Raw genomic sequence first — 15824 nt, 5'->3', positions numbered from 1 at the left:
TTTATATAAAGAGATGAAAGAATACAAGGCAGCTAAATAAAGCACCCCCAAATCACTTTTCTTTATAATTACTCCTAATTCCCCAAAAATGAATTCAAGATGTTGAGGAATTATTCCTAGACTGTTAAAAATTTTTTTAATTTTAGAAAGCTTTACAGTTCCCTATTTATATTTTATAGACTTTACTTATTAGAGCAGTGTGGACAGCAAAAAATAAGCAGAAAGTATAGCCACTTTCCAGAGAGACTCTACCCACACCTACCCACAGTATCTACAGTCCCCACCAGGGTGGTTCACTTGTTACAATCAATAAATCTACAAAATCTACACAGACACATCATTATCATTCAAGGTACAAAGAATACATTGGGAATTAGACTAGAGCACCTCCAGAGATTCTTCTCATCCCAATAACAGGATTCTAAAAGACTTTCAAATGTATGATGGTCCTTAGCCATCTTTAAAGACCTGGAGAGTCAATCATCAATATTCTTGACCCACCCCCCACCCCAGGGGAAAAAAAAATTGTTCTATAATATTACCATCAGCTCCAACAAAGAACTCCTCTTCAAGTCTATGAATATTAAAAGTAGGAGTCAGATGAAGCAGAAATTCAAGGCTATCAAATGGAGACACAGGTCTTGGCAATTACTAAATAGAAATGTAAACAAAAGGGTGTAAATTCCTTCCCACAGGAATGGTGCTCCTCAGAACCTTTGGAATCACCCTTCCTGTCAAATGAAAAACTGATGGTAGGTGGTCCTGAATAGGTGGTCCAAAGCCAAGACTGCAAGTAGAAAGAAAAAAGTATCCACTGGCCAGACCCTGAATGAGATTTCAAACTGCATCCTGCCATTCTTTGCTCTGAATTGCCAACTTCTGTTACCTAAGATGAAGACAACTACTGTTTACATTTGCAGGGCCCTCAATTTGCAGAATTTTTTTAAAAGATTTATTTATTCATGAGAGACACATGGGGGGGGGGGAGGCAGAGGCAGAGGCAGAAGCAGGCTCCATACAGGGAGCCCGACATGGGACTCAATCCTGGGTCTCCAGGATCAGGCCCTGGACTGAAGGCAGGCGCGAAACTGCTGAGCCACCGGGGCTGCCCAATTTGCAGAATTTTTAATGTTCTGTAATGTCCATTTTCTTTGTTCTCACTGACCTTGGTAGAAGAACCAACCCCATGAAAAAAATTAACGTGCAGGAAAGGTAAGCAGCAGGCTCAGAGTCACGAGGCACACTTGTGGAAGAGTTAAGATTAGTATTCAGACCTCCTAAGCTTCAGTACATCCTCCTCTCTCTCTTCCACAGTGCCTGATTCAGTTCTTGCGCAGCTCCATAAAGGCACAGGGGAACTGAGGGGAATTAGGCTTAGACTTAAGGAAAACATTAAAGACAGAGCCTCAAACAAGATTCCTAAAAAGCAAAATAAAAATCAACTGCGTTACTGCAGTATGACAGGGAACCCGATCAAGTATTTCTGGGTTGATACAGTCTTTTCAACCAATATGGTATTAAGCCTATTAAAAATATATGGAAAATCTCAGACAGTATGTGCCATATTTTGCAGCTCACATTTTAGAGAAAGGTATTGAACAATTTTTCTTATATGTATTTGCTCTTTAAGAATCCCCAAAAAAGCCACAAAAGCTTCTGAGGCAAAGGATGAAAGAACAAAAGTAATAAGAAATATCCATTTCATCTCTGCAAACTAACCACACAATCCCTGGCACCACGGTCGGCTGCCACTACATGCACAGAATCCTAAGAACCCAACGTGGCACTGCCGGCATCACTGAGGAGCAGCTGCCATTCTTCCCTCACCTGTCGAGCATAATGCTCTATTTCCTCGGCTCTGGTCTGATACCAGTCCATAACCTTCTCTACTGTGAGCTGTGGTGTCCTGTACCTCAGTAACTCAGGCTGTGCAGCATACAAGAATTCACTTTCATCCTGGAGACTCGGTTCAACCACCATTCTGCAAAGCACAAAAGGAACAATTAGTAACTTACTGGAATGCCAGGAAGAAAAAACAGAATTTTCTGAAAGACAGAGATAAGCATGGTTAGAGAGACAGAGAATATGCATGGGGGCGAGGGCAGGGGTGTTTGTGTGTCTGTGCTTTCCCATACCTGCAGGCACACTTAAAGATAAATGGGACATTTTGGGGATGCTTAATTTATTTTCCTATTAGTTTTCCCAATTTAAAAAATCAGAACAGACAGTAAATCACAACAGCTATGCCACAAATCAATCAAATACACATTAACAAAATCAAAATCACCCCTGGAGGCTTTTACAAAATGCACATGGCTGGGTGCCTGCCGTGGGCATACTAAATCAAAATTACCTGTGATGGCCAGCCAGGCCCTGTTTAGGAAAAACACCTCCAGGTGATTCTAACTCAAATATAAACTCAGAAAAACTGTTTTGGAAGTTCATAAAAATCAAAGGAAATATGCCTTATTTACATCAATAATATACTGTTAGTAGGCATCAGGAATGTAGTACTACACTGACATCTGCAAAATGCAGACCTATTCTGTGCCACTCACTATAGATTAAAAAAAAATTTAAAAAATTTTAAAAAAAGAATACCAAGAGGAATGTACAGAATGATAATAGCCTGGGGATCACAAATTGTGAGGAATCTTTAAGAGAATGAGCCTGGCGAATTCCCCTCCATAATCAAAGGACTAAAATAAGGACTTAAACCAAGATAGTAGAGAGCAACCTACGGAAAACTGCTGTGCTCCACTAGGGGACATCGTTCATTCAAGCCAGCCAGCAGCAAGTGACAGGTGCTCTCGGTTAAAATTCTGCATAAAGTACTGAGCTCAATCTAATCTTAGATTCATTTTATCCACATAAAATGGGTAGGATACTATGCCCGAGTATTCACAATAATATAAATTAAGTACACAGAGAATATCATCTGGCACAGAGGAGGTGCTTAATTTTTTATTTACAGGTATTATTTTTATTGGAATTATTAGTAGCTATAATGTATGAGCACACCCAAGGCCTCAGACAACCTATTGCGCTTATAATTGGTAGCCCTTTACCCAGCTAGTCTCACAACTGCCATTAATATTCTGACCAGTGGTTTTTCTCCATCGCTGCCATGAAAAAACTCACACTGCCCCCTGAAATCTTTACAGCTGCCCATTTCAGCAGGGAAAAGTACCCAGGAGCAACTCTGAGGTCCTTTGATATTTTTTTCAGTCCTTAATATCTTCCTCTCAGCACTGATAGAGTTTCACTGCTTTCTTCTTCCAGACACAGGCTTCCCTCACTGCAGTATGGAGTGTGGGCCACCTTCTCTCATCGTCCTGGAGGCTCCTTCTGGGTCATCTGGGGCGGAAGAGCCTCCTCCAGCTGACCCCTGGGTCCTGGCTCCTCCCCACTGCAGCTTTCTCCCAGTCTCACCTGTGACTCCAAAGCATCAGCTACCACAAGCACTACAACAACCACCCTATTTGACCCCTAACCCCATACTTTACTCAGAAGCCCCAAAATCCTTCTATTCGTCTTCAATGTTTCACAGGCACCTCAAATGCAACAAACTCAAAACTGAATTCAGGATCTCCTCAGGTAATAAAATTATCTTTTTAAAAACGGAAACCTGATGTTATTATCATCCCCATGCCTATTTTTATAGCCTGTAACCTGCCGTAAAATATTCTAGCCTCATCTTGGTGCCAATCTCACTTTTGTTCTGGTTACTTCAACAAGGCAGGTCTTTATCTTTAGTTCTTGAAGGAGACATTGCCTTGAGCCTTCTGCCAACATGCTTTCTCTCTCAGAACACATCCCTTCCTCTCTTTTACCAAACTTGTTCTCCCCCTTGGGCTAAATTAAATCCTGTTTATTCTTCAAATCTCAGATTTCACAAGATTTTGCCCAGGATGAGCTTTCTTACTCTCCACCAAGCTGCGGTGTCCCTATGATGTGCTCCCAGCAATCCTCCCCCCTACCCTGGTCCTTCCTAGCACTCACCACGTTAGTCATTTACAGCAGGACTCTTTTTCCTGCCAGATTATAAACTTCATGAGTCCAGGGACTGCATCTGCCTTTCTTCCTCTGGTATTCTTGTGTCTAGCAGATGAAAGACCCCAATTAAATGAGTAAGCAACAGGATATGTCCGGTAATACAGAAAATCTGTACGATCTTCAAAAGCATCTTTTCCTCTGTCAAACTTTTCTTCCGGACTTTTCATTTTTAGTTTCAGGAGTTCTGGCACAGCAAGCTCTACTTACATTTCGGCTTGCTGCACTTGGTCTGAGAGGAAATGCCCTCATGCCTTTCATCTACTTAGAATCACACAAAGGCGCAGGCTGTGGGGAACTGGGAAGTGTGGGATGGATGGGTCAGTGCTCTGCCCCTGCTGTTCTCTCAAAAGCCCATCTGGAAATGAGAGGTTTCACCATCAACAGTCTCCCCACACCTCTGCCTACCGCCCCAGCCCCTGGCCCTGACCTCCCACCACCTTCAGTTTCCCTATTTCTTCAACCTCTCATTACAACTGCTAAGTGATGACTTCTAATTAAATATGGCTGACAAATACCATGCATTTAAGCTCCACTGTCTCCTGAAACTCCCCTGAAATGGCAGGGGAGGAGGATGCCACACACACAGGAGGTACAAGCTCACAATCCCCTCCACTCTGCAAAGTCCACAGCTAATGGCCAAACATCTAGTAGCTACACAGTTGTTACAGATACGGAGTTAATACCTAAACTATCATCTGAAAGAATTAAAAGCAATTGCTTCTGGAGAGCAGGAAATGAGAAGAGGGGAACAATGGACTGTGGGTTTGGGTTTTGCTTCTTTTTGTCTTTTTTAACAAGGTAGAAAATTGTAACTCTTTAATCTACCTGCAAGTATATACAACTTTGATTAAAACAATGAAAAGTAAATTAAAAACAACTTTTAAAGATTTACTTATTTGAGAGAGAGAGAGAGTACAAGTGGGAGGACAGAGGGGGAGAGAATTTCCAGCAGACTCTGTGCCGGGCACAGAGCCTGATGTGGGGCTCAATCTCATGACCCTGAGATCACAACCTGAGTGGAAACCAAGAGCCAGATGCCCAATGAACTGCACCACCCAGATGCCCCTAAAAACAATTATATGTTCTCATTCATTTGGGGAATATAAATAATAGTGAAAGGGAATAGAAGGGAAGGGAGAAGAAATGGGTAGGAAATATCAGAAAGGGAGACAGAACATAGAGACCCCTAACTCTGGGAAACGAACTAGGGGTGGTGGAAGGGGAGGAGGGCGAGGGGTGGGGGTGAATGGGTGACGGGCACTGAGGGGGGCACTTGACGGGATGAGCACTGGGTGTTATTCTGTATGTTGGCAAATTGAACACCAATAAAAATGAATTTATTATTAAAAAAATAATAAAAAATAAAATAAAATAAAATAAAATAAAATAAAATAAAATAAAATAATAAAAACAATTTTTAAAAAGGAACCAGCGAAACCACAGCAAGGACATCAACTGCCATTATGCTAAAACGTCATGGAGTAAAAAAATGTACCTAAGAGTTACTCCTTATCTCAGTATCCAAGACACAACAAAATGAAACGGCCAATGTTACCACTTACGTTAAGAGAGCTTCCAAATGTCACTTGCAATGATAACGCTACTGCTTATGGCCTTTATTCATCACTTATCAGTCATATACATAGGTTCAAAAATCCAAAACTGTGAAAAGTCAAATCAAATGAAAAGCCAACAATTCCATACAAAATCCACACTGCCACCATCTTTGCCACGCTCTGTGCCATGTTCACATCTTTTAGCAGTCTTCCTGGATTTTCCTCTCTGCATCTAGACAGGATATGCTTGGGACTCTTTCTGATTTATCTATTCTATGCGCTACTCAGCTGTCTTAAACCATAACCATCCACTTCTCCTAAACCCTCTCCTCCCTCTGTGGATATATCACAATTTAGTTTAAACCACTAATTATTTGCATTATTTTGATTATGTGAATACTATCCTGTCCTGATCCAAGTGGTACATTATTGTAACTATTGTTCTTTTGAACAATTTTTCATTTTCTGGAGTTAATAAAGACCAATTGTGCTCCTATCCCACCCATTTACTCACATCCATCCATTGCTAGGTTTTCCAAATTCTCTAAAAAAATGCATTAATAGCAAAATATAAAAGTTTTTCCCTAAATAGTCAAAATATAACAGGTAATATTCCTGTTCCATTTTTAAGATTTTTCAAAAGACCTTGGCTCTTGAAGCCATCCACACCCTTTCCACAATCTGTGCTGGATGCTTGCTCACCCGACAAGAACACAGCTGTCATCCTGGGCCCTCCTGTTGCCACTGCCCATGTTAGAGCCCAGTCCTGAATCTAGCAGCTTTTTTTCAATTGACTCCCTCATTTTAATAAAACACATCTTTTATGGCTTCCTGAAATGAGATATACTCATTTACGGGTGGTAAATTTTACCAAACCTTACATGATTAACCTCACACTTGATGATTTTAGCTAGATTTAAGAATCTTGTTCAAAAAATATTTTCCACTAGAAGTTTTGCTTCTAGCTTCTTCTCTTGCTGTTCTGGAGATATCTGAGGTCATTCTAATTCAAACTTCCTTTTATGTAGAATGTTTTTCTCTCTGGTAGACTGCATTCCTGATATTCTGGAAGGTCTTGATGGTATGCTTTAGTGCAGTGGGCATTTCAATCTGTAAACTCATAGCCCTTCAATTCTAAATAATAGGCTTGAAATATTTCTTATAAATTTCCTCCCTTTTATTATATATGCCTTCTCCTTATAGAATGCCTGTAATTTGAATATATTTTTATCTGTCTCTTTAACTCTATATTTTTATTTTACTTTCTGGGAAAGTTCTTTGCTTTAATCTTTCAACCCTTGTAATTTTTAGACACCAACGATCATACTTTTTAGGTCCCAAAGTTCTCATAGTTCTCTGTTCCTATTTTATAAAATCCTTTTGTAACTTCACAACTGAGTATCTTCTCTTATCTCCTGGCCAATATTAATTTTTGAAGTTTTCTTTTTGTGTGGTCTCTGACTTTCAGTTCCATTTTCTGTTTGTTTTCCCTTTCCTTTCCACTTGTTCTGATTGCTGGCCCCAATCCTCAGATGTCCAGGAAGCCCAGTAGCTATGGCAGGACTTGTTGATTTGCTGACTTCACTGTGACCTGGTAATGCACTAATCTTTTGGGACAACATGTCAGTATCTAGAGGCCTCTTCTCAGAGGCTACTCCATTTCTCCAGGAAAGAAATCTCCAAACTTCTACTTGGGGAATATGCCTACGCTCTAGGAGCTAGAAGGTGGCAGGGAACCCAAGCTTCGACCTAGATTTTCACCAAATGCTCCGATTTTCAACTCCAGCACTCCACCCCCACCCTATGCTGTGCCTAATGCCTAGGAATCTGAAGGATTTCTGGATCAATATAAAGGTTCTCTGCCTCAATTCATGAATCCAAAAAATAAATCTCTGATTTCATGGAGGAGAAATATGAAAGGAGAGATGGTGAAGGAACATCTACCTGACTTTGAGGAGTGAGGAATAAGGGAATTCAAGTGCTTTCAGCCCCACACCTCATCTCCCACCCCCTCGGACTCCACATTCTGAGGATTTCTAAGGTTAAGTCTCACAAAAATAAAAATTCAAACTGAATCAAGAACAAAATTGTGTGCACACCATAACTACAGCTGTGAAAACTAAATTTCTATGTTTCAAAGACTAAAAGGCAATACTTTAAAAAGGAAAGAGGTGCTGCATCAGGATCATTTTTTTAGAATATTTAACTTTGTAGAATTTAATATTCTTCCATTTAAAAGACTGTAATGTAACTGAATAAAATCAAGTCAAGTGCTTAAAACAACTCCATGCAAAGTCCCTAAATCAGGGACCACTATCAAGCACATGGTCGCATGGTCACCTACCACACACCCATCTCTGTCAAGCCCTGTACTCACCCATCCCGGAGAAATGAAGGTCCCTCGCACTGGCTGATCCTTACCTGCACTCCAGCTCCTCGCACCAATCTTTATCTCGGTGTTTGTGTTCATTCCAAGGAATGAGCACCAAGGCGTCTCCATTATAACTTAAATGAAAAAACAATACATAAGCATTTAAAATACACATTAGCTCAGTGACTGGCTACATAAGAAATATGATGCAAAAATTATTTTTATAAACTTTAATCTCCATTCCTGTTTATGGTATATTAAGTGGTACATGATATATGCTATACACAATATGTAAACAGAAAATACCAAATTATTGATTTCTCTTCAATCATAAAAAAAAGAATATAAAGAAGTTTAACTTCCTGTGATCACAGAAATGTTCTAGAACTACACTATCCACTATAGTAACCAGTGGCTATATACACATGTATGAAGCACTTGAAATATGGCTAGGAGAACTTTAATTTTAATTTCAATGTTAATTAAAATTTAAATAGCCAAATAAATTTAATTAACATTTAAATAGTGGCTACCACATATGACAGCAAAGACCTGGAGGATAGGTAATTATTAGGGGGAAGAAATGATTTTGCGGGCTAAAAATAACAGTAAATGATCAAGAGGTATAGATTTCCAGTTATAAGATAAATAATACTAGGGATGTAATGTACACAATGACTATAATTAACCCCGCCACATAATATACGGAAAAACTATTAGATCAGGAAATTCTAGGAGTCATCATCACAAAGAAAACTTTTTGTTTTCACTTTCTTCCTTTTATATTTTATCTATAGGAGATGACGGACGTTAGCTGAACCTATTGCAATAATCATTTCACAATGTATGTAGATCAAACCATCATACTATATGCCTTCAACTTACACACGATGTATGTCATTTATTTCTCATTAAAACTGTAAAGAAAGTGTATCACTAAAAGATGAACAAGAGAACTAAGAAACGGAAAAATTAAGGCATGACTAGATAGAATTAAGAATAAATTTTTTAAAAAAAAGAATAAATTTAGAGGGATCCCCAGGTGACTCAGTGGTTTAGTGCCTGCCTTTGGCCCAGGGCGTGATCCCAGGATCGAGTCCCGCATCAGGCACCCTGTATGGAGCCTGCTTCTCCCTCTGCCTGTGTCGCTGCCTCTCTCTCTCTCTCTTTCTCTCTCTGAGTGTGTCTCTCGTGAATAAATAAATAAAATCTTTAAAAAATAAATTTAGAAAGAAAAGTGAGGTAAAGACTGTAGAGTATGGTAACAGAGCAGAGCAACATGCTACATGTTAGGAAACAGGAAACCCAGAAACCCAGCTGCCTCCCATCTAGCCAAGCAGTGTTTGGCATGTGACTTTCCAAAGCAAAACCCTCAAACATTATCTTGAAGGTCCCTTTTAGCTCTAATATTCCGTAAGTCCACGACAATAACTGAAATATCCTGAATTAAGAAGACAAAAACTTTAAGAATAAATGCCAATTGCTCTACTTTATGGTTCAATAAAACATTTTCTCTCCTGTTTCTGAGTATTAATAGTAGCAATTTTCTAAAATTTACCAGAACTCCAGGGAAAGGATTGCACTTTCTTATATCAGGTTGTATTTTTCACTTTCTTCTCTTACAAGATTATGTAACATGCCTTGCAAAAGAAGCCCTTCGTAAACATTTGAATATTATGTGAGAGGTTAGTCCTCATGTAAGCGGTAACAGGAGCCCACTGGGTGATTTCAGAAAGGTGGAAACTGAAAGGTCTGAGAAGGGGCAGTGCTGTTGGTCAATCAACAGCATCCCCACCAGATTATTACTGGTGCAACTTATCCAAAGTCAAAGCTCCCTATTAAATACAGACAAGAAGAAATGCATTATACCCTATTTTATAAATACAGTATTTTACCCACTTTGAAGCTAGCATGTAATGTTCCTGCATAATGTGTCCCAGATATACATTTGTGAAGGCTTCTGAGTTCATATTTTTAAATTCCTGCATCACACAGATGATCATTTAGCATGGATGCCACAATCACACTATTTCATTTGTCACCAAATAAAAAACGATTTTATTTCCCTCCATGTCAATAACTAATACTTTATCATAGGCTACTGAAATGGAAAGTAAAAGATAACATGGGGATACAATGATGATGATGATAATGCAAACTCTTCCAACATAAGAATAAATTATAGCAGTGAACTGAGGAACAAAGGGGGGGAAAAAATGAACAAACGATTACTGCCTTTTCTAATTAAAGCAGACACGGTTCCATAGCTACACAAAATGCTTTCTAAAAGAATTTTAGAAAAATGTAAGTTGAGATTTGTACTTTCTATAGAAAGTACATATTAAATATAAGAGGTATTACTGAAATGATTAATAGTAGTGTGGGACCCTCAGCAAAATAATATTCATTTGGTATTTAAAGACTAGAAAGCTATATAACTTTGTTAAGCTTCACTGAACAGACAGGGTATGAAAACAAGCCAATTTTTATCAAAACACATTTTAAGACAAGTTCTGTTCAGAAGTACACTCCAAAAGGTAGGCCTGAAGAGTCCTGGGTTAATAAAGTTTTTTGCTGCATTTTCAAAGCAAAGCCCAACTAAAATGTTTCCAAATGTGCTAATTACCACTGATGTAGTAATGCTACTACTTGTACTATTAGTATATCTGCAATGATCAGCAACAATAATCTTTAACACTTAATGATCTCCTACTATGGACTAGACAGGATGAAATGTATTTAACATACAAGACTTCATTTAGCCCTGCCAATGTAATGCAGCTAGTAATAAGATCTTCCTCATATTACAAGGGGAAAACTGAAGACCAAGTTAACTTGCCCATCCTCATAAAAGTAATAAATGACAGTGCCAAGATTTAAACACAACCAGCTAGAATCCAAAACTTAGCCTTCTAGCTAGCACACACCTATAGAAAGGGCACAGGGGCTATAATCTAGCCCAACCACAAATCCATTATCATTTTCATCATTGCCTTGCTTCATATCTAAGAGCCACCAGGCAAAATCTGTAGGTGGCAAGAAAAGGGTCATTTCAGCCTTCCTAAAATTTAATTCAGACAATCCAATAAGGACCACTTACATGCATATTTAAAGTACAATATAAAACCAAACTCAATACCAGTAGATTACTAACATGATGAAACTAACTTCTCCTAATACAGCTGGACCTTAGGTCTGATCACAAACACTTACATAAAGCAAAAATCAAAAACCTTCTTTCTGTTCTTTCCTTTCCTTACTGAATATTTCTGCAAACTATTTTAAAACAAATTTTACAAGTTTAAAATACTTGCTATAGAAATACCATAAGTTCTTTATCATGCTTCAAATAATTGCATTTCAAAAACAAGATCTCCTTCGTACCTAAAATATAAATTCCTTGAGGACAAAATTTTTGTTTGTTTTTCTACTGCCATATCCTCAATAACTAAAATAGTGCCTGGCATTTAGCAGACTCTAAAACAATGTGTCAGTTGAGTTATTAAATGAAAACACAAAGATTTTTAAGTGAATACTGTTTACTATCCTCAATTTTTTTCAAAAAGTGCTCTCATAGTATCACAGAAATTCAAAATTGGAATAAAGCAATGAAAGGGGACAATCTGTTCATAAAAATACATATGCCAAAAAGTACCTATATATGGAATCTACAGATCTTAGAGTGAGAACGCAAATACTTTCCTAACATAGACCACTACGCTGATGCAAGAGCAAGCTATGCTAGTACTGGTGGACATCTAATCTGGGTAGTTGGACATGTCATGTTCTAGTTCAGGTGAGAAAAATATTTCAGAATACGTATTTCCCTAAATCTCACCATTCTTTAGACTTGAAAATAACTAATCATTACCTTTTTAAAAATGCTCAAATTTTAGCTACTTTACTCTTTGAGAAGGTAAGCAAAATGATAGCACATACAATAAAATTCAGAGAAAAATCTTTTTCACTTAATTCTCTTCACAATAAACTAAGGTCATGTAAATCAATCAATGGGCTAGGTGAAACTGGTTTAAAAAAAAACAAACCTAGAAAATACACTGCTTTCTTCTAAAGAATTGTAGGAACTTTGGGGAGTTGCAAAAGTTACACTTCAAATCTAAAGTTCCACAAACACAACACATTTACATATACTTTGTTTCATCTTTGTCATTTCTTGTTTCTACTTGGCTTAAGAAGTCGTAAAACTTAAAATGCATCACTAAAAAAAAAAAAAGCACAGGGTAAACTTAAATGATCTCTTTGCAAAATAATGGCTGCTTAATTTTAAGATTCTTTATATTAGAATCCTGTTCATTGTTTTATTCCAAACAATAAACTTAGCTGGTTTCATCTGAAGGTAACATTTATCTGTCAGCAGGAAAAGAATGAATATTTCAAGTTCTATTATGTTCGACTATTCTCTCACCAATTATTTCTCACACTAAATTTAAATGTTTTATTTCAAAGAAATTTTATCAAGAATAAACTTACAAAAAGTTCTTTTGTTCGTGTTCTATGCCATGGAAATAAAAGGCAAAATAAACTGTGAGTTACTACTAATTGCCACCTTTTATGTGCTGGTTTTAAGACGTGGAGTTATATTTATTTCTATTATTTAGCATAGAAGAAAATGTTCTGGTAAATAAAGGACAAGAAATAATAATAACTTGAGCCCACATGTAAACTACACTGTGGTTATCATCACTGAACACATCAAACTGGTCTGAAACTCCTTGGGAAACCAGTCAAAAAGCTAGCTGTCATTTAGAATGCCAGGTTGGAAAAAAAAACTATCTTAAGGCATCATTCAGAGTTCTCTTCTGGACCAACAGGATTCACTTCTATTAATACAGGACTTAGAAAATATAGCAGATTATGAAGTTATTTTGAAACTTAACCTGTATTCTCAGATGTTAGCAATGTATAAGAGAAAGCAGCGTGAAAATACCACCTCCACTGGGACGCCTGGGAGGCTCAGTGGTTGAGCATCTGCCTTCGGCTCAAGGTGTGATCCCCAGGTCCTGGGATCAAGTCCCACTTCAGGCTACAAGGAGCCTGCTTCTCCCTCTGTCTACATCTCTGCCTCTGTGTGTGTGTCTCTCTCATGAATAAATAAATAAATTCTTAAAAAAAAAAAAAAAACCACCTCCAAGACTTGGATTCTCCTCCCCCCTCCACCAGCTACTGCATCTATTCCCTGGGACCCTGCTGCTTCATCTATTTAACAAATTCTGTAATATTATCTGCCCAAAATGAAGATAAGACTAGACAAATATTTTCTTGAATTCTGATCCGTTATACTTAGGAGTATGCTCTTGGAAGCCAACCTCTGTGACAGATGCTACTGTGCACAGCTGTGTAACCTTGATTGAGTTATTTAAATTGCCTGTGCCGGGATCCCTGGGTGGCGCAGCGGTTTGGCGCCTGCCTTTGGCCCAGGGCGCAATCCTGGAGACCCGGGATCGAGTCCCACGTCGGGCTCCCGGTGCATGGAGCCTGCTTCTCCCTCTGCCTGTGTCTCTGCCTCTGTGTGTGTGTGTGTGTGTGACTATCATAAATAAATAAAAATTAAAAAATAAATAAATAAATTGCCTGTGCCTTAGTTTCCCCATTAGTGACACAGAAAGAACAACAGTATTAACTTCATTTGGATTTGGGGAGAATCAAGGTAGTACACCTAAAGACTTTAGAGTAGTACCTGATATATAATAAATGTTCAAACATCATAAAAAGCATCATTATTCCTAACATCAGCAGAAGGTTTTCATGCAGAGTAAAATATAAGATATATGTAACTGGGTGACATTTCAAGATCTATTTTATGATAAATAGTAACATAATATAAATAATATCAATGATTATATTTACAAATACCTAACAACTACAATAAACTCTGCTGACACCATCCTGAATACATGGCACCTGGCCAACATAACAAGCAGTAATAAGAAGTGATGAACTGATTTATGACAGAGAAATAAGCAACAGTATCCACAAGGCATCATCTCTCTCCCAAACCCTTAAAACAAAGTTTGAAAATAAATATTTTACCATAACCAAAGGATGATTCAATTATTTCTGAGCACAAGTTAGCGAAATCATTAAAGTTTAAGGGAAAGCCACAAACTTCAAAGGAAATTCTCTCAGAAAAGTTAAGTAAGAAAGGCTACTCTTCACCAAGGTGTTTGCTGTCAACAAAACAAGGGGCAACAGAGGACTACAGAGGTCAGTTGACCTTACACTACCACATCACCTGTCCCTTGCTTGGACAGAGGACCCTCATTCTGAAGAAGAGGCACTCAAGGTCTCAGAACAATGAAGAAGACTTATGTTTGCTACAGGCAAAGTTACTGAGAGGGGAAGGGGGAGGAAAGGTATCCTCAAACCCAACCTCAATGGCATATATTTTAATAAGAATAAGCTAAAATAGACATTTTTTTTAAAATCCCCAAAATATTTATGTAGTAATTTTTATATTCAGCATGAGGTATTACACACAATATTTATAAATGTTTCTATTTGTATTAATTTTTGTGATGATTTTCATATTTATAGTATTGTCTATGGAAAATACGGGTGAATTAAAACTGGTGAATTTTAACTTTCATTTATAGTATAAACTCAACTACAGCTTCAGAGTAGCCATGTGTACTTATGTGTTCAGTAAGGAAGAACACATATTCAATGTGAAGATACTGAAAGATGTGAGGTTCACGAGCCAACTAAACACTGATGAGGAAGGACCACTTCATATGGGAGAAGCTCAAAAATACAGTGCCAACCACCGTGAAGGAAGTAACGTAAGAGAAATCAAGTCAATTTTACTCCGTTCTGTTACTTAGACTGAATAGCAGCAAAACCCTTATTTCATATTACTTAAAGATAACAAGACCCTGACCAATCTCCTTTAGTCTATTAATTAAAGCAGCAAAACCTTCCAGGACAAAGATAAAAGTATATGACAACTGGATTTACCAACTATAAAGCTAATGAAATGTATCAAAATGTTTATGAATGTTTTATCAATGTACATTACAAGCCCTGACCCTACATAAGGTTGTAATGCTAAAGAGTTTAAATCAGAGGTTTAGAGAAGAAAAGAATAATTTATTTTTTTAAAGATTTTATCTATTTATTCATGAAAGATACACACAGAGAGAGGGAGAGACACAGGCAGAGGGAGAAGCAGGCTCCATGGAGGGAGCCCAACATGGGACTTGATCCCGGGTCTCCAAGATCACGCCCTGGGCTGAAGGCAGCGCTAAACCGCTGAGCCACCCAGGCTGCCCAAAAAAGAATAATTTTTTTAATCTTCCTTTTACTCATATAACTAAAGAAAACAGCAAAACAATGCCTGTGCAGATCTCAAGATACAGGAAGTGTGATCAAGACCCCGCAAATTCGTGCCTCTAAGAACTACACTGAATGGGCATTACTTTGGGGCTTTTTTTTTTAAAGATTTATTTATTTGACAGAGAGGGAGAGCACAAGCAGGAGTAGCAGAAGGAGAGGAAGAACGGACTCCCTATTGAGCAGGGAGCACAATGCGGGGCTTGATCCCAGGACCTCAAGATCAAGCCAAAGGAAGCTGCCTAACCGACTGAACCCCCTAGGTGCCCCCCCTGCAAGGATATTTCACACATACCACTTCCTATGTGTGAGCCTAAATACAAAGCTCTAAGCAATTATATTCACACATATATAAATTTAGGAATCCTGAGAAACAGGTATCATGTTTCTCATTTTATAGGAGAGAAAACAGTGCCATAGAAATGTTTACTAACATGCAAAGTCACACAACTAAAAAGCTGCAGCTGAGATTTAACCCAGACAGCCTGGTT

At 38.1% G+C, this 15824-nt stretch overlaps 1 protein-coding gene across 3 annotated transcripts in view; it reads right to left on the bottom strand.

Annotated features, from left to right (window-relative positions):
* NBAS (NBAS subunit of NRZ tethering complex) overlaps positions 1-15824 on the bottom strand; it is a 317777-nt gene that overhangs the window by 191004 nt on the left and 110949 nt on the right. For all 3 annotated transcript variants that reach the window (XR_013349722.1, XM_077844073.1, XM_077844072.1), the window contains exons 22-23: positions 8034-8117; positions 1828-1981 (exon numbers count right to left, since the gene is read on the bottom strand). Coding sequence is in view for 2 of the 3 variants with exons in the window: in XM_077844073.1 (XP_077700199.1) it covers positions 1828-1981; positions 8034-8117 (238 nt within the window). In the remaining variant the exon portion in view is untranslated. The remainder of the gene's footprint in view (positions 1-1827; positions 1982-8033; positions 8118-15824) is intronic.

Source organism: Canis aureus, chromosome 12 (genome assembly GCF_053574225.1).
Source record: "Canis aureus isolate CA01 chromosome 12, VMU_Caureus_v.1.0, whole genome shotgun sequence".
NCBI lineage: Eukaryota > Metazoa > Chordata > Mammalia > Carnivora > Canidae > Canis > Canis aureus.
This window is presented reverse-complemented; position numbering and strand designations above follow the sequence as displayed.